The sequence below is a fragment of the Eulemur rufifrons genome, chromosome 15 (assembly GCF_041146395.1).
Source record: "Eulemur rufifrons isolate Redbay chromosome 15, OSU_ERuf_1, whole genome shotgun sequence".
Taxonomy (NCBI): Eukaryota; Metazoa; Chordata; class Mammalia; order Primates; family Lemuridae; genus Eulemur; species Eulemur rufifrons.
The window spans coordinates 61,948,657-61,972,661 of NC_090997.1; the positions used below are offsets into that span (position 1 = coordinate 61,948,657).

General features: G+C 41.5%; 1 protein-coding gene across 5 annotated transcripts in view; it reads right to left on the bottom strand.

Moving 5' to 3' along the window:
• SNX3 (sorting nexin 3) overlaps positions 1-9,491 on the bottom strand; it is a 36,970-nt gene extending 27,479 nt beyond the window's left edge. Inside the window, exon 1 of one of the 5 annotated variants that reach the window (XM_069487862.1) lies at positions 9,041-9,484. In XM_069487862.1, coding sequence (XP_069343963.1) covers positions 9,041-9,202 — 162 coding nt within the window. In that variant the 5' untranslated portion in view covers positions 9,203-9,484. Of the gene's footprint in view, positions 1-9,040 lie in introns of all 5 variants that reach the window. The other 4 variants (XM_069487860.1, XM_069487861.1, XM_069487859.1 and 1 more) reach the window with 4 other exon arrangements.
• Positions 9,492-24,005: the final 14,514 nt, after the last annotated feature.

Here is a 24,005-nt window from a genome sequence, read left to right on the forward strand (position 1 = left end):
CCTCAAGTTATGGTACAGATTTCTTCTCAAAATAGGGGAAAAAAAATCACGTGACAACAGAAAAAAATGTGCAGTTATGTATTTATTGCCAGAAATGCTTAAATATATATTAGACTTTGAGATTTAGAATCACAAGTTGCAGACACCAATCGGATATCAGACTGAGCTGGGGGGTGGGGGAGGGGATGGGTGTATGCCTACACAATGAGTGCATTGCGCACCGTTTGGGGAATGGTAATGCTTGAAGGTGCTGACTCGGGAAGGGGTGGGGGGAAGGGAGGGATATATACCTACATGATGGGTGCAATGCGCACTACCTGGGGAACAGACACGCCTGGAGCTCTGACTTGGGGGAAAGGCAGTACATAGGCAACGTATGTAACCTGCAATTCTGTATCCCCCATAACAATAAGATGAAATAAAAAAAAAAATAGTTAGAAAAAGCAATGCAAAAATGTATTAAAAAAAAAGAATCACAAGTTGCAAAAGTAAAAATACTTTTCTCATAATGTGTACAGTGAATTGAAGATACTATTGCCTAAGACTTTGCTTGGAATTATGGTGGTTCAAAGGTATGACAATAAAGTATGAAATATTTTCTAAGTTAAATTTTAATCAAAAGCCAATAACCTAAAGTATTCATCATCTAGCATTCATAATTTTACACGTGTCTAGTCTCAAAAGTCAGCCCTCTCTCATACAAGGGCACCAGATCACAACAGGAAGAAAACTATCAAAGATGATGTGGTTCTTTCTCTTACACTCAGACTTAAAAAAAAAAAAATGCACTTAGCATTGTTAATCTTGACTTGGATAGCCAAAGTGACTTAGTCTTTTAGTAATTTTCTCTTTAATTTGTAAAAACAATCCCTTTACTGCCTATTAAGATACTCAACTTTTTCATGTTAAAAAAACCATTTTTTTTTACAACATTGGCAAAACATCTTGGCAGACTAGGAGAGGGATGAGAACCAAAGGTGCTAGATTCAGATGAGGAAGATAAAGCTGTGGGGCCTTACAACCTAGGCTCAGACCCAGTCCCTACTGTCATTCTCCTTGAGTGAGTTTAAAGTATCATTCTGTTGGAACTGTCTTTAGGACAGAGGCATAGCCACTGCTATTAGTTTCCTATTGCCACTGTAACAAATTACCACTTAGTACCTTAAAACAACACAAATTTATTATCTTAAAGTTTTAGAGGTCAGAAGTCCAAAATAGGTCTAATTGGGCTAATCAAGGTGTCAGCAGGGCTGTGTTCCTTCTGGAGGATCTAGGTGAGAATCTGTTTCCTTGCCTATTCTGGCATCTACAGGCTACCTGCATTCCCTGGCTCATGGCCCCTTCCTCCATCTTCAAAGTCAGCAATTCCATCAATACAACCTGTTTCCATTGTTGTATCTCCTCCTCTGACTCTGACTTCCTGCCTCGTTTCACTTAAAAGGATTCTTGTGGCCAGGCACGGTGGCTCACGTCTGTAATCCTAGCACTCTGAGAGGCCGAGGCGGGAGGATAGCTTGAAGTCAGGAGTTCGAGACCAGCCTGAGCAAGAGCAAAACTCTGTCTCTACCAAAAATAGAAAGAAATTAGCTGGACAAATAAAAATATATAGAAAAAATTAGCCAGGCATGGTGGCGCATGCCTGTAGTCCCAGCTACTTGGGAGGCTGAGGCAGAAGGATTGCTTGAGCCCAGGAGTTTGAGGTTGCTGTGAGCTAGGCTGACGCCATGCCATGGCACTCTAGCCCGGGGAACAGAGTGAGACTGTATCAAAAAAAAAAAAAAAAAAAAAAAAAAAAAAAATAGAACTTTGGTTGAAAGCTTTAAGTCTTTAACTAAGGAATCAAATCAGTAAACAACAGTTCTGATTTCCTGTGGCAGGGCCTGGAGAAGGGTCAGCAGGCACCACGTCCAGCCTCTAAGGTGGCAAGAAACCCCTGAAACAGCCTAAGTAGCAGGCCAAAGAGCTGGATGAGGAAGATGAGGCTTTTAAGCAGGAACAAAAAGAGAAGCAGAAGAAACCTGAGGAGCTAAAAGCTAAGACCATGGGGAAGGGCCCCCTGGCCACAGGTGGAATTAAGAAGTCTGGAATAGCCCAAGAAGAAGGCCAAAGAGCTGGATGAGGAAGATGAGGCTTTTAAGCAGGAACAAAAAGAGAAGCAGAAGAAACTTGAAGAGCTAAAAGCTAAGACCATGGGGAAGGGCCCCCTGGCCACAGGTGGAATTAAGAAGTCTGGCAAAAAGCTGTTCCTTCTGCCTGAGGCAATCAATGGCAACCGTTCACTCCGTTCCTAAACATCTGTATTCCCTGCCATAACATCCTTTGCCACCTACAGCTAGAATGAAGTGTTGTCTTGGAGCCCGTTGTACATTTAAGAATAAATTTTTGTTTGTTTAAAAAAAAAAAAAAGTAAAGAGCAGTGCCAAGATTTTCTTGGACACCATCTTTTTTATCAGATGTTCAAAAATTGCTGGCTCTACTTACATTGGAAGCAGCATAATATGGTACAAACATCAAAGTATCTAACAACAATAGTCTAGCATTTTTGCGGGGCTGGGGGAGGTAAGAATGACTATGAAAGTGAGCAGGAAAGGAAAACTTCTATTATATGGAATTACCAGGATAGCTAAAAGTCAAGCATTCTTAGATTTTATTCTTTAAAGGTGTACAGTGACAATATTTATAAAATGTAAAGACTCCTTTCATAAATGGATATGTCTTTTCTTGACTTCTAGCTTATTTTCATGATTATTATACAGGGTCTAGATATGGATGATGCAAGACAGAGGCAAAAAGACCTGGCTTGGCTGAATATGGTCAGTGCCTCCCCCTCCTCTCAAAAAGCTAAACCATAGAGACTGGCATACTTTCAGCCAGTATTTAAATTGCCTCTCCTCCAAAAACAGTTTTCAATCTTTGACCAATGTCACTGATTTTCCGCTCTGCTGTCAGGATCTGCTATTGGTTTTGTTTTACTATTTTAGAATCCGTTTTTAGTTTGTGGTTTTTTTTTTTTAACCCCCATCAAAGCTACCAACCATTATTGCTCTATATATTTCTCTCCTACTTTTCTACTGCCTGTTATTTCTCAGTGAGACAGAGATCATGGTGCATACCAGGAGAAATCTTTGCTGTGTATCAATAAAATGCCCTTGCTGGGGTGCTTTTTAAATGACTGCTGCCCGGCCTGGTGCAGTGGCTCACGCCTGTAATCCTAGCATTGCACTCTGGGAGGCTGAGGTAGGAGGATTGCTTGAGCACAGCCTGAGCAAGAGCGAGACCCGTCTCTACTGAAAATAGAAAAATTAGCTGGGCATCATGGCATGCACCTGCAGTCCCAGATACTTGGAAGGCTGTGGCAGGGGGATCGCTTGAGCCCAGGAGCTTGAGGCTGCAGTGAGCTACAATGATGCCACTGCACTCTACCCAGGGGGAGAGAGACCCTGTCTCCAAAAATAAAAAGAATAAACTACTGCTGCTCAAACCTCACCTCATCCTAATTAAAACAGAACCTTAATAGTTTCAAAGCTTCCCAAGTGATCTGGACATTCAGTGAGGGGAGAAGAAAAAGTGTGGGCTCTGAAGGTCAGAAAATCTAAATTCAGTCTACGGCCATACTACCCTGAACACACCTGATCTTGTCTGATCTCGGAAGCTAAGCAGGGTTGGGCCTGGTTAGGACTTGGATGGGAGAAAATCTAGATTCAAATACCAGTCTTGCCAGTTAATAGCTGTGACCTTGGGCAAGTTAACTTTCCTACACTCCATTTATTCATAAGTGTCCACTATGGCCAAATATTGCCAAGTGTTAAGTAAAGGTGATTATGACAGTCCCTGTCCCCTAAGAGCTCATAGTGAAGAGATACAGGAACTAAAGGAAGCCATAGACAAGCAAACAAATTGAATCCTAATAGGGGTACTGGGGTACACAGGAAGGAAATCTAGTCTAGAGTTGAGGGATCAGCAAAATCTCTAAAAAGGGGACATTAAGGCTGAGTCCTACAGGATAAATAGTGGTAGCCAGATGAGGCTGCTAAAGGAAAGCTGTTCTTAACAGAGGAGGAAGTGTGCAAAGGCCTGGATACAAAAGAACTCAGCTTAATTGGCAGATACAAGCAGTTCAGGACTGGAGCATAAATAAGACTGACAAAGGGACAAGCAAGAGATGAGAGTCAACAGGGACCTCAGCTACTACATCTGCAAAACAGGGATATCATCTATTCTGCTTAGTTAAGTCAAAGATTGAATTTTATATATATAGCACAGTGCCTTACAAGTAACAGGCACTCAAGTAATGAGCTCACCCTTTATAAGCATCACTAGCCAACTGTTACCACTTTCTCCTCAGGTGACTTTATCATACCAGAGAATTTAATAGTAAGCTCTTTTCAGCTGTTTTATTTTTCCTGGCTGCATCTTAGCTACTGTGGACTACTGAAGTCAACTCCCAGGTCTCAAGGGTGCCAATACTGGGATTTCTTTCAAAGGGTTCAGACATTTGAAGGTGCCCTAACACTAGGCTGTAGATAACAAAGGTTTTAATACACTATTTTTAAATAAATGAACTGCAGTTGTAGACCAATTCTGACCCAAGACCAGAATACTTCAAATATAACCCTGGCTCTGACACTGATTAGATAACTTACTTTGGGTGAGAGACAACCTTTTGTATCTTGGTTCCCTAATATTAAAATGAACATTATAGAACAGAGTCCCTAATAACCTAATATAACAGCGGTGCTTTTTAATTGTCACTGCCCTCCTCTCCCTCTTCCCATTTTCTTAATGGATGGGTTAGGTAAGGATAGAATCTTCATAGCTGTAACAACATCTCTCTCCTTGATGGAAAGCCTGGAAAAGTCAGCTGCAACTAGCAGCAAAAATGTGTATCAGACATCATCTCATTGGCCAACTGATAAAGCTACACAGATTTTGCAGATGTCCTTTGGCATCAAAATACTCTGATTCTTTAAAACATTATTTTGGCCCTTTAATAATACATGTTGATAAATCCTAAAAACAAATCCAAGAATAATTTATTTCTCAGTTTCCAATCTGGATATGACTCCCAATTTAGGAGGAGATGACTGACCCAACAAATATCACCCATACAGGTTTACAATGGCAAACTATCAAGATGCTTAGCATCTTCCTTGCCAAAATTTTTATTAGCCAATTTTAGTATTTAGCTTTATGTTTTAACATACTTCAACTTTTAAAAAGGATATTTGGTTAAGTACTAAATAAGATAGCTTAGCTTGTTTTTTTTTTTTTTTTTTGGGAAACAGGGTCTCACTCTCTCACACAGGCTGTAGTGTAGTCATGGGATCATAGCTCACTGCAGCCCCAAACTCCTGGGCTCAGGTGATACTCTTGCCTCAGCCTCCCAAGTAGCTGGGACTACAAGCACATGCCACCACACCTAGCTAAGTTTTTTATTTTTTGTAAAGACAGGATCTCGATATGTTGCCCAGGCTGGTCTCAAATTCCAGGCCTCAAGTGATCCTCCTGCTTTAGCCTCCCAGACTGCTAGGATGACAGGTGTAAGCCACCTGATCAACTGGCTTCTTTTTATACCACATTTGCTCAATGAAAGGTATACTTCTATGACAAGGTTTCTTGATAAGGAAATCTAACAATTTTTGTAACTCAACTGCATATTGACACAGAGAAAATGTAGTTGATCACTGACTTAGAAGATATCTATATTTAGAAAGAGTTAACTTGTGAGTGCTTAGTATGTGCCAGGCACTGTGCTAAAGGGATTTATCTGCCTTATCTCATTTAGTCCTAAGAGGTAGGTACTATTAACAGCACATCTTCTGTACAGAGAGGAAATGGCACTTTGATTTTCTATCTTACCTGCTAGTAAATGGTAAATCTATTCTTTGAACCCAGGACTATCTCAGAGCTCAAGAAAGATCCTTAAATCCATTCCTGTTTGAAACAGTTGTCTCTAGGTTAATAGATCTTAATTAATTTAAAATCTCCAGAAAATTAAAGTTACATTATACACAAACTTCATAAACAGTAACTGAATTTCCCTTTCAGTCTTCTCTTTAATATGCCAAATAATTCTAGGCCCTAAGCTTTTTAAAATCTTTAATCATTTATGGTGCTCTCTGCTGTATCTACCCATTAGAACAATTTTAAAAAACATTAATACTGTGCCAATTATTTTCAAAAGCCCAGAAATACTAATCAAATGATCCTAATAGTCTTAAACACTATTCTCAAACCAAAAGATAAATGGAGATTAGGAAACTTGCATTTTAAAGTACCACCATCCAGATAAAATTACCCTGTGAATTAGAGTAATTTCAATCAGATGCTATAAAATTGAACATTTTTCTCAAGACCAGAATTAGAGAGTAAGTACAAGATAGTTTAAGGGCCCAAATTCCAGAACATAAAATGGTTTTCACATGGCAAATTCAATAACAAAATGCAGGCAGTAGAGGCTAGGGAGAGCAGTGACAGTTTAGAAAATAATAAAATTACAAAATGATTAACCTATTCATCTTACAGCTATTCTATCTTAATATAAAACTATAATTACTCTAAAAATCACATGCTGCTTAAATAAGGCCTAATGTCTTACTATACGGTGTCTTCAGTTTTAACACGTTACATACAATGAGAAACTCATGGGCATTTCATAGGCGTTAAAAATTCTATCATGGGGCTGGGCACGGTGGCTCACACCTGTAATCCTAGCACTCTGGGAGGCTGAGGTGGGAGGATCGCTTCAGGTCAGGAGTTCGAGACCAGCCTGAGCAAGAGCGAGACCCTGTCTCTACTAAAAATAGAAAGAAATTATATGGACAACTAAAAATATATAGAAAAAATTAGCAGGACATGGTGGCTCATGCCTGTAGTCCCAGCTACTCGGGAGGCTGAGGCAGAAAGATCACTTGAGCCCAGGAGTTTGAGGTTGCTGTGAGCTACGCTGACGCCATGGCACTCTAGCCCAGGCAACAGTGAGACTCTGTCTCAAAAAAAAAAAAAAAAAAAAAAAAAAAAAATTCTATTACATTTTCTTATAGGGCACCTGCATTTCTGACTGTAACAGTCATTAACAAGCAAAAAAACTGGCTTATATGAAAGTACAAACCAGAGTAGGTTTAAAATTTGTTAATTCCCTAACTCATTAATCACTCTTAAAAGGATTATTTTCTTTAACATGCAAATGGCTATACCAAAAACAATTTATTTTTGAAGTGTCACATCAGCTATTTGGTAGTAAGTATCAGATGTATAAAAAAAGGATTAAATCATTATACTAGAATCCATTTGATATAATGCACTCAGCAAGATAAACACACACTTATTAAGTGAAGGAAGCCTACGTAGGCAGGAGATTCCAATTCAATTGTGTGACAGGAAGTACTTACTATGGAACTTTAGAAACAGGAATACCAAGTTCTGTTTTAGCACAAGAAAAAAAAGAAAACACGCTGGTAAATAAGGGCAAAAGAGGAAGTTCGTTTTAGTAAACCATCTGCCATACATTAAAGACAATCCAAAACCATTCCAAAAGTTTAAAAAAAAACTTTTCCACTAGGTTTATATGAGAATGAATGGCCTCTCTAGGTGTACTGGAGCCTGGATTTTGCAGTATCTCTATACAATACAGCTTATGGCTCATGTTTTACACATCTCTAGGGAGACAAGAGTTGGCTTGTAAAATTAAACTGATCCATATCTTAAAGTTTGATGATTAACTTTTTTTTAAGCAACACTAACTGCATAAGAATCATTTCTACGCTGGGTGTGGTGGTTCAAGCCTGTAATCCCAGCACTTTGGGAGGCCAAGGCAGGAGGATCACTTGAAGTCCAGAGTTCAAGACCAGCCTGGGCGACATGAGAGCCGCCCCATCTCTTAAAAAAAATCATTTTTTAAACAGTGCTTAAGTTTCACAACAATGTGAATATACCACTGAACCATACACTTAAAATGGTTAGGACAGTAAATTCTATGTTGTGTTTTTTACAACACACACAAAAGTGCAAAAGTTAATGAGAAATTACTCCACTTAAACATTAATAGTAATTTGTTACGTAAATTTTGATTACTCTAAAGCCAAAATCATTTTATGCTTAATTTTTAATAAAGCAATTTGTTGTCTTTACCTGCTCGTTTAGTTTTATGTAATTAATTTTTAAAGATACTTCCAAATATGGGCAAATTCCATTACAGAGTGAAAGTGAAGCACTATTTAGTTAGCATCTTTCAAATCATCTGAATTACTTGCTGCCAACAAACACTAGCTATGAAATTATAAGTGTGTGTTTTATTCCAGCTGATTCCTTCATTCAGCGAAGTGTAAATCTCAAAATTAAGAGCCTAAGTTCCCTAAATGGAGTTTTTTTTTTTTTAAAGCAATCGTAGTTTTGGATTGTGAGGTAGGCAACACTCAGCACACCTCAGCCTTTAGCAGACGGTGGCCCCAAATGTTAAGGTCAAGCATTTCCAATCACCGTTCTAGCCTGGCTGAGCCCCATCAAAATATTTGTCAGGCTTTTGTGTACTCTAATTAAGTTCTGTTCGTTCAGAAGAGTGTACAACCTAGGTTAGTTCACTAGCTCGGGAAGGGGCTGGAGCAAGCAGCTTGGCTTGGCCGCCTCTGGGAAGTCTCCAGGAAAAGAAAACTGGGAAAAGGCTTCAACTTTTCGCAACCCCCCTTTCTCAGTCAACATGACTCCCTTCCCGGTGAAGGGCTGTGTTCTCGAAAGATCTACCCCTTTCCAACTCAAATGTCATTCCCAGATCAGCTGCTTGAGGGGCAAGCGGCGTTCAACCCACGCCCTCTTTTTCGAGCACCTTCTTCAAGTGCCAGCGCTGGGCTCGCTCTGCAGCCCCCATACAAGCCCTACAAGGAGGACCCTGGCTCACGACCCCGGCCCGCCGACAGGGCTGTATGACCGCCTCTGCAACGGGCCTCCCGGCCGTGGCTGCCTGATGAGATTCGCTCCTGGGTAGAGTGAGGACAACCACAGCCGCCAGAAGGTGTTTCTTGGGAAAGGGAAAAGACGGCCTCACCTTGACCCTGATTTCATAGGTGGTGAAGCGGCCCCGGCCGACCCCCACCGTCTGCGGGTTGCTCACATCGATCTCCAGGAAGTTGCTGGGCGGCCCGTAGGCGTCATTCAGGTTTTGCGGCTTGGTGATCAGCCGCCGGGTGTCCGCCACGGTCTCCGCCATTTCGCTGTAGCAGCCGCCGCCGCCGCCGTCGCGGGCTCCCTCCGCCCCCTCCGCCTTCCTCCGACGCCGCCGCTGCTGCCGGCCGCGGGGACACGGGGCTCGCGCTCAGCTGTCGCGAAGCGAACGAGCACGTAGGGCGGGCGTTCACCCCGCGCGCGAAGCTCCACCCCACGCCCCTCGGGCTTCCGCCACTGTGCCCCGGGGAAAAAATAGCTGACTCGCCGGAACGCCCCGCCCGGGGCTTGGAGGCCCAGCCGAGGCCGGGAGGGGCACTACCGACTGGAGTTAGAGGAGAAGCGGTGTCACGGGACCTGTGGTTGCGGGCCGGCCCTGGGCGGACTACAGCGCCCACAATGCACCGGGCAAGCGCGCTGCCGGGCTGCGGCCTTGGCGCAGAGGACCCCGACGCCCGGGGCTGGCGTTTCCTGTCTCTGCGCCCCCTCAGAGCGCCGGAAGCCGTCTTCACGGCCTGGGAGCTGCTGGGGCAAAAGGAAAAACGGCCAGACTTCGGAGGTTTGCCCGCAAGTCGGAACAAAACTGCCTCTACTAAGTCTATGCCAACCTGGCTGGCGTCTCACCGTGAGCCTTGGAAAATGCCTTCTGAATAGCCTTTAAAAAATTTCCTCAAATGATGATTTTGACATAAACCTGAGAGTTTCATCAGACGTTTCTGGATTGATAAATTGGAGTCAAACAAAAAAGCCTGGCGAGATCATAGCATTGAGGTCAAACAGTTTTTTTGGAGACAGGTCGGCCTGCTAAAACAAAACAATAGCTAGTAGGCAGGCTGAAAGCTGTTGTGTAGCCTAGCTGCCATTCTTTTTCATTTCTCACGAAGTCCCGGTACATTTAAAAAAAAAAAAAATAAGTGGTAAACATATCTTTACAACACTTGGAATGCAACTCAGGTAAGCCTTTATAAGAAATGGAAAAAAACAAAACAATTGATTAGATCCCAGTTTATCTCTAAGGGTCCGATAGCAAATGCAGGTTTTAGACGTTGAGATACAAAAAATTTCTTCATTTGCTAGGAGAGTTATCTCCCTTCATGTTACGGTCTCACAGCTGTTGCCGCTTTTTAAAAAATATGTTGAGTTTCCGTAATCTTATTCGCTTTAAATAATCTGATCTGTCCCTTAAACTGAAAATTTTCCTGTAAGATCAATAGCAACTTTTTTATTTTTATGTTTGTCTTCATTTAAGGGGTACAAGTGCAATTTTGTTGTAGTAAAGTCTGGGCTTTTCGTGTATCCATCACCCGAATAATATACAGTGTGCCCATTAAGTAATTTCTCATCACCCCTCCCCCCCCCCACGCAACCATTCTTAATAACACTAAGAAACATTGGAATAAAAATAAATTACTGAAACATGTTGTGGATTATTTTCCAGAAACCTCACCTCAACATCCATTCATTCATTCAACAAATATTTATTGAAGGCCTACTAGGTGTATAGATACCAGAGAAAAAAGTGTACATAAATCAGGTTTATAGTCCAGTATTTAGTCTATCTTGGGGAGACAAACAAATAATATACCTGCCAATATGATTGGTGCTATGAAGAAAATAAAACTGAATAAAATGAGAGTGACCGAGACAAGCTTATTAAATGATTCGGTCAGATAAGTCCTCTCTGGGTACATCTCTCTTTCAAAGAGTCAAAGAGTAAGGGTAATACCAGAATAACAGACTCGGACAGACTCCCTGCTGGGCCTGTCTCCTGATGCAAGAGAGCAAATGGAAACCTGACCAGTATGATTACAGCAGTGAGCTCAAGAAACGTATGTAAGTGACTCTGAATTCAATTATATGAGAGCTAAAAGACCAGGAACCACTGTATTGTGTTGTAACTGTGACACATAAACAAAGCAATCATGGAATATTCTCAGAAAGCTTCTGTCTCATTCCTTGGCAGCCACTCAAGGCAACCTTGGGCGACAGCAACAAATTCCTGCAGTGAAAAATCAGCTACACAGGATAGCAGCGTAGCATCATGTAGTTATACAGCTAAAGAAGACCTTCTTGGTTTAAACATCAGGGCAAAAAAATTATCTTTATTTTTCAGGAATTATGATTGCATTTTTAGAATACAAAAGAATACAAATCCAAAAAGCTATGTGAATTAACAAGAGAATTTAGTGGCTAGATGAAAGAAAATAAAGAATGTAATTAATAGCTTTCGTTTGTCTAGGCAATTTCTACTTAGAAAGGAAATGGGGGAAAAAAATTCAATTCACAACAGTAACCAAAAGTACAAAATACCTAGGAAGGAAGGAAGGCACAGGATCTAGAGGAACAAAAGTACGAAATTTTATTAAAAGATAAAACCTAAACAAAAAAAGAATGTGTGTTTCTGGATGGGAGGACTTAACATCAGAAAAATGTCACTCCATCCAACATTAATAATTTAATGCAATTATAATCAGAATCTCAATGTGGTTGGTTGGTTTTTACCATCGCTTCTGCCATGGATAGGTGGGTACACTGGGCAAGCTTTTTAAAAAGTTCATAAGGAGTCCACTTGCTCAAGGCTTCTTGGGCATGACTCCAGCCTATGGTCCTCAAATTTGGCTCACAATAAACCTTCAAATGATTTTACAGAGTTTGACTTCTCTTCCATTGACAAGATTGGTGTCCAGATGTGGGACTCAAAGAAGACTCAGGACCCCGGTAAAGGAGTAGTCCAAACTCAGCACCAGGTACCAGCATAGCCCCTTTGGGCCTCCCAACTCCAGGCTTCTCCTTGGGTGGAACTGGTGTAATTAGGTTACCTATCAGGGCAACTAAAGTTTTGCCATGTGAACAAGTTCCAGTTTTGTCGGAACAAATTTGGATCCAGTTGTCTTTTATAAACTGAATATTGTGGGGGTACAAATGTTTTGGTTACATAGATTGTTTTTGCAGTGGTTGGGTCAGGGTTATAAGTGTTCCCGTGCCCGGATGGTGTGCATTGTACCTGCTGGGTATGATTTCACCCATCCCCTCCTCCCCCCTCCCACCTGCTTGATTTCCATTGAGTTTTACTTCCATGGCGAGTACATGTGGTGTTTGTTTTTCCATTCTTGGGATACTTTCCTTAGGAGAATGGTCTCTAGTTCCATCCAAATTGTTGCAAAAGGTATTAATTCATTTTTCTAATGGCTGAGTAGTACTCCATGGTTTACGTATACCACATTTTATTAATCCATTCATGAATTGATGGGCACTTGGGTTGATTCCACATCGTTGTGATTGTGAATTGTGCTGCAATAAAAATTCTAGTGCAGGTAGGGCATGGTAGCTCATGTCTGTAATCTTAGCACTCTGGGAGGCCAAGGTGAGAGGATTGGTAGAGGTCAGGTGTTCAAGACCAGCCTCAGCAAGAACGAGACCCCGTCTCTACCAAAAATAGAAAAAATTAGCCAGATGTGGGGGCACATGCCGGTAGTCCCAGCTACTCCTACTTGGGAGGCTGAGGCAGGAGGATTGCTTGAGTCCAGGAGTTGTTGCAGTGAGCTATGATGATGCCACTGCACTCTAGCCAGGGCAACAGAGTGAGACTCTATCTCGAAAAAACAAAATAGTAGTTCGAGTGTCAAAAAAAAGTTCATATGTTGGAGAATAACCAAGAAGATAATGAAAATGGAAAAAAAAAATTAAAAGAGGACTTGCTTTGGCAAGTATGAAAACTTACTATAAAGCCACTATAAATAAGAGTATGGTTTTGGTTCACTATAAAATAGAGTATAGAAACAGATTACAATAAAGATTTTACTATTATTATAAGATATGTAAAAGACTAGAATGCAATAACTTTAAAATTGGGGGAAAAAAGATTACAATAAAGAACATGACATATAACAAGGGGAGCCTTTCAAATCATTGGGGAAATTGTGCTGACACTATTGGAGTTCCAAGGAGTAGGGAACCACAGAGCTAGTCCTCTGCTTTATACCATATATGAAAAAATTCCAGATAGATACATTTAAATATAAAAACACAAAAATATTTAGAGAAAATTTAGGAGACAAGTTGTATAATCTTGAGGTAAGGGAGTGCTTCCTAAACAATATGGGTAACATGCCATAAAGAAAAAATAATCATTTAAGTACATAAATTTTTAAATAAAAATTATATAGCAAAAGGCATTTAAAAGGGGAGAAGTAGATATGCAACACATAGGGTAGTAATAAAGCCTAATATTCCTAATATTAAAAGAACTCCCGTAAATTGATAAGTAAAAGGCAACCTAATAGAAAAATAGGCAAAGAATAGGGATAGGTAATGACCTGATTCTAGAAAAATAACTTATCTATGGACACCCTAAGAGGTATATCCCTTGAGTAGTATATTAATTATCACAGTTGATGGTTCTGGTTATTAAGATTATCCATTCTTCTTTATTCTGAGCTCACTGAACAGTCAGCTGATAGTAAATTCATTTTAAAGATTTTTTTTAATAGGCAAAGGAGGTGCTGCCTTGTGGGAGCAGTTTATATTTTTCATTTTAAATTAGTAAATTGGGATTCTCTTTTATCAACTGGTCTCTTTTTCTTTTCTTTTCTTTCTTTCTTTTTTTTTTTTTTTTGAGACAGAGGCTCTGTCTCTGTTGCCCAGACTAGAGTGCAATGGCATTGTCATAGCTCATTGAAACTTCCAACTCCTGGGCTCAAGCCATCCTCCTGCCTCAGCCTCCCGAGTAGCTGGGACTACAGACACGTACCACCACCCCTGGCTAATTTTTCTATTTGGTAGAGACAGGGTCTCACTGTTTTTTTGTTTTTGTTTTTTTGTGTCTTTTTTTTTTTTTTTTCCCCCCCCCCCGAGACAGAGTCTCACTCTGTTGCCTGGGCTAGAGTGCCATGGCATCAGCCTAGCTCACAGCAACCTCAAACTCCTGGGCTCAAGCAATCTTTCTGTCTCAGCCTCCCAAGTAGCTGGGACTACAGGCATGCGCCACCAGGCCCAGCTAATTTTTTCTATATATTTTTAGTTGTCCAGCTAATTTCTTTCTATTTTTAGTAGAGATGGGGGTCTCGCTCTTGCTCAGGCTGGTCTTGAACTCCTGACCTCGAGCGATCCTCCTGCCTTGGCCTCCCACAGTGCTAGGATTACAGGTGTGAGCCATCGCACCTGGCCCAGGGTCTCACTGTTGCTCAGGCTGGTCTCGAACTCCTGACATCAAGCAATCCCCTATCTTCAACCTCCCAGAGTGCTAGGATTACAGGTGTGAGCCACTGTGCCTGACCTCAACTCAATCTCTTGTGAGCTTGATTAATGTTTCACTTCCTCAAAACCTGATCATCTGTGAGGAAAACAATAATGAAACCAAGTACCTGGACCTCTGAAAAATCAGGCTCTGGAATTGTGGCAAACACAGTAAGACCTGTTAACTTCTCAAGTGCCAGCCTGGCTTCTTGATTATATTATTTTTCCAGTTCAAAGCATTTCAATTCTCACATGCAGACCTACTGCCAAACTTCTGTTCCCAGACTACTGAGCAATCCTGAAGAAAGTCCCAGACCAAATGACACTTTTGCAAGTGTATGGTTTCCAACATCAGTTGACCGTTCAACATATTTCAGGAATTCCTTGTTTTATCCTCTGTTCTCTCTTTCTCTCCTTTTTTCCTTTTTATTTTTTTAAGAGGTGAGGTCTCACTCTGTCACCTAGGCCAGAGTACAGTGGCACAATCGTAGCTCACTGCTTTGAACTCCTGGGTTCAAGTGATCATCCCTCTCCAGCCATCTAGTTCCCTTTTCTATTTACAGCTACTGTTACCAGTTTTTTATTTATCTTTGTATCCTTCCAGAAATATTCTAGCACATACAACATATATGTGTGTGAACATATATATATTAAACAGAAATAGTACCATAGGATACATGCACTTTTGTACCGTACCTCACATAATGATGTATCCACAGATAGTTCTGATGCAGAGGATGTCCCAATGAAGGGAGGACAGCCCCCTGAACTCTCCAAGTGGGTTCTTGGCTTCTCGAGGGAGTGAATTCCAGAGCGAGCCAACTAGCAACAGAAAGTTTATTGAGAGAGACAGACTACAGATCCTACTCCACAGACAGAGTAGGGGTCCTCGCCCCCAGCAGGAAGGGACCCTTTATGGGACAATGGTAACGTTTTTAAATGTTCAAAAACTCCTTTAGGGGACAGCTGTACCTGACGAGCATTGTCTTATGGTCAGGCCATAAAGGCTGATCATAAACTGTTGTCACAGAAAGGTAAGTGCATATAGTTTGTAAGGCATCTAGCTTAATAATTTATCCATCCTTGAGTGGTCCCAGGCCAGGGACTTGCTTGTGACTTCTTTGTTCAGGGTGGTTAGGGTCTGCTATCAGCCAAAATGGCTATACTCAGGCTCTTTCAACCTTTCTTTTCTGCCTTATCCGTACATTAGTTACACATCTGTACATGCCATATTTATTTAACTTGTCCTCTGCTGACAAGTATATATGTTGATCCAAGACTTTCATTGTTATAATGCCACAGGGAATAACTTTGAATATGCCAATTATTACAATTTATCCTATTTGTAGGATGCAGTTTATTCTATTTGTAAGATAAATTGCTGTGAATGAAATTACTGAATCAAAGGATGTATTCATTTATAATTTTGAGAGACAGTACAAAAATTTCCTTCTGTATAAGTGAGCAAAGAAAAATAGCTCAGGGAGGTCTGATCTATCTGAGGTATGCAAAACTTGTCAGGCCCAGAGAGACAGGTCAGTATGGGATGTCAGTCATTCCCCTTGCATCCATGCCTGGGGCAGTTGTTTAAAGGCATTTTGTTCATTACTAGCTGCTTTACCCCTTATCTTCACGATCCTGAAATTTCTTTCTTTGTTTAGCCAAAGGTATTTCTTTTTTCTTTTTTCCTTTAACACAACACTAATTTTCTTACAGTTTTGGAGGTCAGAAGTCTGAAAGGGGTCTTATAGGGCTAAAATTGAAGTGTCTGCAGGGTTGTGTTCCTTCTGGAGGCTCTCAGGAAGAATTCACTCCTTGTCTTTTCCAGCCTCCAGATAAAGCCTACATTCCATTGCTCATGGCCCCTTCACCTTCAAGCCAACCACTGCCTCACTCTGACCTCTGCTTCCATCATCACATCTCTTCTCCTGACTCTCAGGAATTTCTTATACAAAGAACAGTGTATAGGCAATCAATAGCTTATGCTATTTTAATATAAATTCATGGTAAACAACTTAGGAACTGCCTCTTCATGTTTCCTTTAAAAACACACTGTGTTAAAAGAAAAACCTTAAATAAGTTAAATTTAATAGAGTTTAATTGACCAAAGAATGACTCAGGGATCAGGCTACCCCAAACCGGAATAGGTTTAGAGAGACTCCTGTGCTGCCACATGGTTGAAGATTTATGGACAGAAAAAAGGAAAGTGACATACAGAAAATGGAAATGAGATACAGAAACAGCTGAATTGGTTACAGCTCAGTGTTTGCCTTATTTGAACACAGTTTGGACAATTGGCTGCCTTTGGCCAAAACTCAGTGATTGGCACAAGAGTAGGTTACAGTTCTCTATGTACAGAGAAACCTTTGAGCCAAGCTGAAAATATGGACGGAGGCAACTTTAGGCTAAGCTTAACACTTATAACTGCTGCCAATTGAAATGTATATTGATGACAACTTGAATCTGTCTATCCTCCTGGGTGGCCATCTTCAAGCTTTGGGCTAGAATGAACTCTATACTTATATTTTCTAAATTTTGTATTTTTAAAGTTGACATAGGTTTAAATGAATTTATTCCCTGTTCAACAATGTATGCAAGTGCCTGTTTGTCCACAGCCTCACCAATACTGTGTGTTATCAAACATTTAAATCTTTACTAGTCTGAGTGGTATCCTTTTTTTTTTTTTTTTTTTTTTGAGACAGAGTCTCACTAGAGACTAGAGTCCTCTGGCTAGAGTGCTAGAGTGCCGTGGCGTCAGCCTAGCTCACTGCAACCTCAAACTCCTGGGCTCAAGCGATCCTCCTGCCTCAGCCTCCCGAGTAGCTGGGACTACAGGCATGCGCCACCATGCCCGGCTAATTTTTTTTTTCTATATATATTTTTAGCTGTCCAAATCATTTCTTTCTATTTTTAGTAGAGACAGAGTCTCACTCTTGCTCAGGGTGGTCTCGAACTCCTGATCTCAAGCGATCCTCCCGCCTCGGCCTCCCAGAGTGCTAGGATTACAGGCGTGAGCCACCATGCCCGGCCTGAGTGGTATCCTTATTTGAATTTTCCTTATTATGAGTGCAGTTGAGCATCTTTTCAAATGTGTGAGAACCATTCATATTTTCTTTTTTTTACCTTTTATTCAAATCCTTTGTCCATTGATTATTGTTCTTTTTCTTGATATATTGGAGCTTATTAAATATAAAGGATAAGCCTTTTGTGTGATATAAATTGCAAACAACTTCCCCAGTTTAACTTTTGACTTTACTAATGGTTTTTACCAAGTATATTGTAATTCAGTTTATGTAGTTGAAATTATCAATCTTTTATGGCTTCTGAGTTTTGAATTGTTAAAGAAAAAGTTATTCTGATACTTGTTAAAATGATAAGGAAGATTTTAGTTACTATTATCACAATACGGGTCATGACTATTGCCATAGGGGAGGGAGATTAGGATCAAATGCTAATACAGCAAAGACAAGTAGGGATTTATAGTCAAGGAGCAGGGTGAGGGGATCAGTGGATGGAAAATTACTGAGAGGAGAAGACAGCAAGTGTATGGGGATTCTGGCTAAAGATAGGCCAAGGACTTAGCCAGCAAAGGTGGGGGGTGAAAAACTTGATTAGACATAAAGGGTCCAAGGGTCAGAGAGGGGATTCTCCCTAAACTAATTCTGGGCGTATATAGCTTCAGTATAGGGGCTGGTCATCAGAAAATCCAAACTCTTTTGAATAGAGGGTAGAAACTTTCAATTGCAACCCCTTACCTCCCTGGAGAGGAAGAGGGATGGAGACTGAGTTATAAGAACTCTTGAACAAGGAGAGTCAGAGAGCTTCCAGATTGGTAAACACACCGATGTGCAAGGAACGTGTCATTCCTGGGGAGTTGGCCTGAAAGCTCTGTGCCACCCCCACCTCATACCTTGCCCTATGAATCTCTTCCATTTGGCTGTTCCTGAGTTGTATCCTTTATAATAAACTGGTAGACTTGAGTAAAGTGTTTTCCTGAGTTCTGTGAGTTGAATTATCAAATCAGGGAAGGTTTATGAGAATCCCCAGATTTGTAGTGGGCCAGGCAGAGGTATGGGTAGCCTGGATATCCCGTTTGCAACTTGCATCTGACGTCGAAGTGGAGGCAGTCTTGTGGGACTGGGCCTTAACCTGTGGGGTCTGCACTGACTTGGGATAGTTAAGTGTCAGAATTAAATTGACTCATTGGATACCCAGTATTAACAGAAAAAACCCAAACTCTGTAAAATAATTTAAAGAGATTTATTCTGAGCTGAATGTGTGTGACTGGCCTGGAGTACACGGCCTCAAGAGCTCATGAGAAAATGTGCCTGTGGTAACTGGGTTATAGTTTGGTTTTATATATTCATGGAGACAGGAAATACACATAAGTTCCTAAGTCAGTACGAGGAGGGCGAACATTGGTTTGGCCCCAAAAGGCAGGACATCTGGGGGGCGGGGGGTGACTTACAGGGTTTAAAGGTTCTTTGATTTATAATTGGTTAAAGAAAAGAAGCTTTGTCTAAAGACTTGGAATGCTTTAACTTAAGGATGTTGGTCTGTAGGTACAGTTTAAGCTTTGTCTTGCATAGCCTTAGGTTTATTAATGATTTAGTATCTTGTTATTACAAAGAATATCTCCAGAAGGGAGGAGGCATGACAAGGCATGTCTGACCTCCCTTCTCATGGCTGGCAACTCAGCCTTAAGGGTTTTCTGGGGTCCCCTTGACCAACAGGGAGTCCATTCAGTCTTCTGGGGGGCTTAAGATTTTATTTTAGTTGACACCAGTTGGTGTCACGAGAATCAGAGATTGCATATGTTAATATAACTATGGAGATGATGTTAAGGTTGCTTGAGATCCTTTTGTGACTGGACCTTTGTGACCTGGACCTTTGTGATATTACTGAAAGCTTCACCACTTACCCTCTTATCCTCGAGGCCACATCAGAAGAATGAGAATAAGTGGTTTGAGGGGGAGGAAAGAAAAGTTCTATTACTTTGCCAGCAAAGGAGGAAAAATGGTAGACCTTCTTGTCTGAAAATTCAAATTTCCCTGCACATAAGCAGAAATGCAGAGGTTTTAAAGGCAGGGCCCCTCAGTTCTAAGCTATCGTTGTTAACTATTCTAATCGTCCCATCTCTGCCAAAGACAAAGCCTGTGAACTCCACCATCCACCCACCTTGGGGGGCTGGCGCAGCTTGGGATGGCTGAGTTATCTCTTTTAACAAAGGACTTAACCTGCCTCAGGGATGCAGGCCAGACTGCAGTTCCCAAAAAGAGTGGGGAAAGTTTGAAAGAGACAGAAAATATATATATTTTTTTCTTCAGGCACTTCCTTCTGTTACAGTGATGGTCCTCCTGGAAAGTCCCCACTGACCCCATGAAGGGGCCTTATCATCTTCATCTGCTCTAGTAGTATATCAAATAGTCTCTCTTCTCTCAAAGACTACCTCTACTTCCACAGTCAGGGAGAGATCACCACATAAGTTGCTCCCTGAACAGTCTAAGAGTTAGGTGTTTCTGGGAGACTCTGGGAGTGGAATGTATCTTCACACTAACTTTCTTTGAATCTTTGTTCAGTTTTATTTAAAGAAGAGGCTAGGGAGAAGAGCTGGAAAGAACCAGGCCTCTGCTTACATGTCTCGCTCAGTAACATAATCCTGCTGGTAACTTGACCCTTACTCTTGGTAGGTTAGGGAGATTGGTGACCATCTATTGTGTTTTAGGCATGCCCTTTGAAAGGTCTTACTCCCCCCCATTGGAGAGTCTTTACAAAGTATCTCTTTCAAAACACCCACAATTCTCTATTTTTGTTGTATTTTTTGTGATTTAGCACGTCTTACATGTTGGTAAATCAGGCAGGACCCAGCTGGTTGCATCAATACAGAACCATCTTTTCTTGCTTTTTCCAAGTTCTTCTCTATCAATTATCCTTTTTTTCCTCTGTCTTCCTCTTACCCTTGTGGTAGCTATGAGACTATGCCTCTCAGATCTCCAACTGCAGGAAGCATAATTAACCTATGGCCTCAGCGGCTGTGCTCTGAAATTCATTACTGCATTTGCTCAGAGGCCACACTTCCCGCGGGCTGCTCCCAACCCATGGCTGAGCACATCAGGAATAGTATAAGGCAGGCCCATTCCTGGGAGAGGAAGGATTCTGCTGATAGATAACATTGGATCCAATGTCTGAAAGAGTCAAAGGCAGCCACGACAATGTGCAATTCCTGTCCCCAGTCAAATGGTTAGTGTCTGTTGGGTCAGCTTTTGAAAAAAATAGGCACATTACTCCTGTTGAGAGATAGGAGAGCCCTTAACATCATGCAGAGTGAGTGATTTCAACCATATAAGGCCAGACAAGTTTAATGTAAATATGAGTCAAGATGGAAATAAAAAGATCTTTAGCTGCAGTTATACTGGGAACCAAGCATTTTGTTCCTTCTCTTAAGAAGAGGAATTACCAACTTTCTGAGTAAAGAACCACCAGCATTACATAGAGCAGTGTTTTTCAAACATTAATATGCATACAAAAGATCGGGGACCTTATAAAAATATAGATTCTGATTCAGGAGTTCTGGGATGAGGCCTGAGATTTCTAACAAATTCCAGCTAATGCTAATGCTGGTCCCCAGATAACACTGAGTAGCAAGGATGTAGAGAATCTCACGAATACCAGATATATTTGATTAATTGATGGAGTGTTGGGGAGGGTCCCATTCCAGAACCAATGGCATATATGATGTCTTTGTCTGAACAGATATAGCTCCCTCAGGACTCTTGGGCCCTTCTGGCGATTCATGTAACAAATATGTGCCGAGCACCTGCAATAACCCAGGCACTGTGCTAGGTGCTGCGGTAGGGGTTGGGGAATATAGGGAGGAGGGAAGGTAGTAAACAAGATACAGTTTTTGCTTCCAGGATCTTTCAGTCTGGTCATAGGGGCATAAAAACAAGCAAGCCATGTCAGTAAAGTATTCCCTTCCCTTCCCCGGTCTTGGGGGAGGTTAGTAGAGGAGGGATTCCAGAAGGAAGCAACAATGAAACTGAGACATGAAGGTGGTGTCTGACAAGCAAATTGTATGTGATTTGGGTATGCCTGTGTATGGGAGGTGCATTCCGGAGACAGGGATAAATACATTAAGAGGCCCAGAGGAAAATAAAAACAGGGTACAGCTAGGGAACTAACATAGTTCAGGACTACTGGAATGAAAAGGAAATACAAGAACTCAGGCCAGAGAGACAAGGCCATGAAGAGCATTACAGTCAATGTTTATAGTTTTGGACAGTATCAATATGTCAGGTTTTAGTCTGAAATGTCATGGTGAAAGAATGACCAGACATGCCAAAGTTAGGCAAGCACAGAAATGAGGTTTATTGAGGAGAGAAAGATAGGATTATAGGGCAAGAGCAAGATATAGGTTTACAGAGCATGATACATACACCACGGATGACAACTGGACCCACTGTCGCAGCAGAGGGAGAGCAAAAGGAAGGGCACAAAAAGGAAAAGGGACTTGGTTATGGCCTGCATCTTGTTTTATGGTGCCTGGATTGGGACCTTTCTTGTGGTTTAGAGGTCACCATAGAACCATTTTTTTTTTTTTTGAGACAAAGTCTCACTCTCTTGCCTGGGCTAGAGTTCCATGGCGTCAGCCTAGCTCACAGCAACCTCAAACTCCTGGGCTCAAGCAATCCTTCTGCCTCAGCCTCCCAAGTAGCTGGAACTACAGGCATGCGCCACCATGCCTGGCTAATTTTTTCTATATATTTTTAGTTGTCCAGCTAATTTCTTTCTATTTTTAGTAGAGACGGGGTCTTGCTCTTGCTCGGGCTGGTCTCGAACTCCTGACCCCAAGCAATCCTCCCGCTTCGGCCTCCCAGAGTGCTAGGATTACAGGCGTGAGCCACCGGGCTCGGCCCAGGGAACCACTTTGATTGGACAGTTGGGAGCTGCATGACCTGAGTCTTACTGTGCATGTGGGTTCAAGGTCACTTCCGGAGTTTATGGTACCTATGCTGCTTGGCCCATGGGCTGAAGAGTCCTCTGCATTCTTTTGCAGCTGGTGCGCCAAGTTCTGATTGGCAGATTTGTAGGATATTCCCTCCACCCCCAGGTATGGAGAGAATTAGGGTAGGGCAATTACACCAAGGCAAAGCACCCACTTTGGTCTCTAGGAGACCTGGAATCCCTTGCTAACCTACCTAACATAAAAATATTCTAAAGGAAACCATTGAATGGGAGTGACTTGATTTTTAGCTTAGATCATTCTGGCAGAACTAAAATAGTAGCAGTGTTAATGTAGAAAAGTGAATGGACTTGAGAAATATTTTTCTGTTTTGACCCAAAGAAGTTATAACTGAGGACCACTCAGACCAGAAATCTGTGAGATGACAGGTCAGAGGAACCCCCAAATATGGTGCTTTGATATCCTGAACTGAAGAAGCAGCCTCAAGGTCTCTCTGACTGCTCCTTCCCCCACCAACTCTCCCAAAACCAGGATGAAGTTGTTTTCTGAAGTTCCTTTATCTGCCTAAAGGTCTAGACTCACCAAAAAGAATAACTGTTTGTTTTCTTCCCCTCCCTGTAAGACCAAGAATGTAATCACACCAGAACAGACCCTTTCACAAGATAATATCTGTCTCTCAGGATAATTCAAATTCCAAAGAGAACTATTTACAAATGAATCTCTATTCCTTAACCCATTCATTCTCCCCAGCAATTTCCTCAACAGAATTCCTCTTCTCCCCCTTCCCCAGGATGTTATATAAACGTATATAACATTGAGGGGTGGGCAATCACTTTGTGGTTTTCCTGTGTACATGTTAACAAAATTTGTATGCCTTTTCTCCAGTTAATTTGCCTTTTGTGAGTTGAGTTTTCAGGAAACCTTCAGAGGGCAAAGAGAAGTTTTCCCATGGCCCCTATAGATGTCAGGATGCAAAGAGTACCATAACTCCTACTGGGAGGTAGAGGGCCTAGCAAATCTCTGGATTGTTGTCACTGTTCTAGTGAAGGGCCTCAGCCATAGCGACATGTACTCCCAGACATCCCAGATTTGGTTCTCAGTTGTTAGTTCTTCTAACTTTTCATTTGGGAACATACCCTCATACAGGGTGTATTTGTTCATAACCTATGGTTTGGTCTTTGTAGAGAGCCTGACCAGGCCTGCTAAACAAGATTTGACCCACTAAGCTGTCCAATGTTCCCAAACCTATAATTACCTCAACCTGGAGTATATCACTACGAAGTATGCCACCCATCTCACCACACACTCACACAGGCACCCATACGCTATTTCTCTTTCTTGTCTTACTGACTAAAACTCAGCTTGTCTAAGATCAGTCTCATCTCATTTACCCCCAAGCAATTCCCAATATTTACATCCTTTTTCGCTGCAAATATTATATCATTATTTTTCTAATTACAACTCTGAGTCAGCTTTTTCCCTTCTCTCTCATCTACCTTTCACCCCCCTGCCATACTTAGGTTAATGTTAGACTACAGAGCCCGCCATGCTTTTTTGCTGTATCTAATCTCTCGAGTCCATTGTGCATAACACTAGCATGATATTATTCTAGTATATGTTGCTTTTTTTAAAAAAGTTATTTTTATTGGGG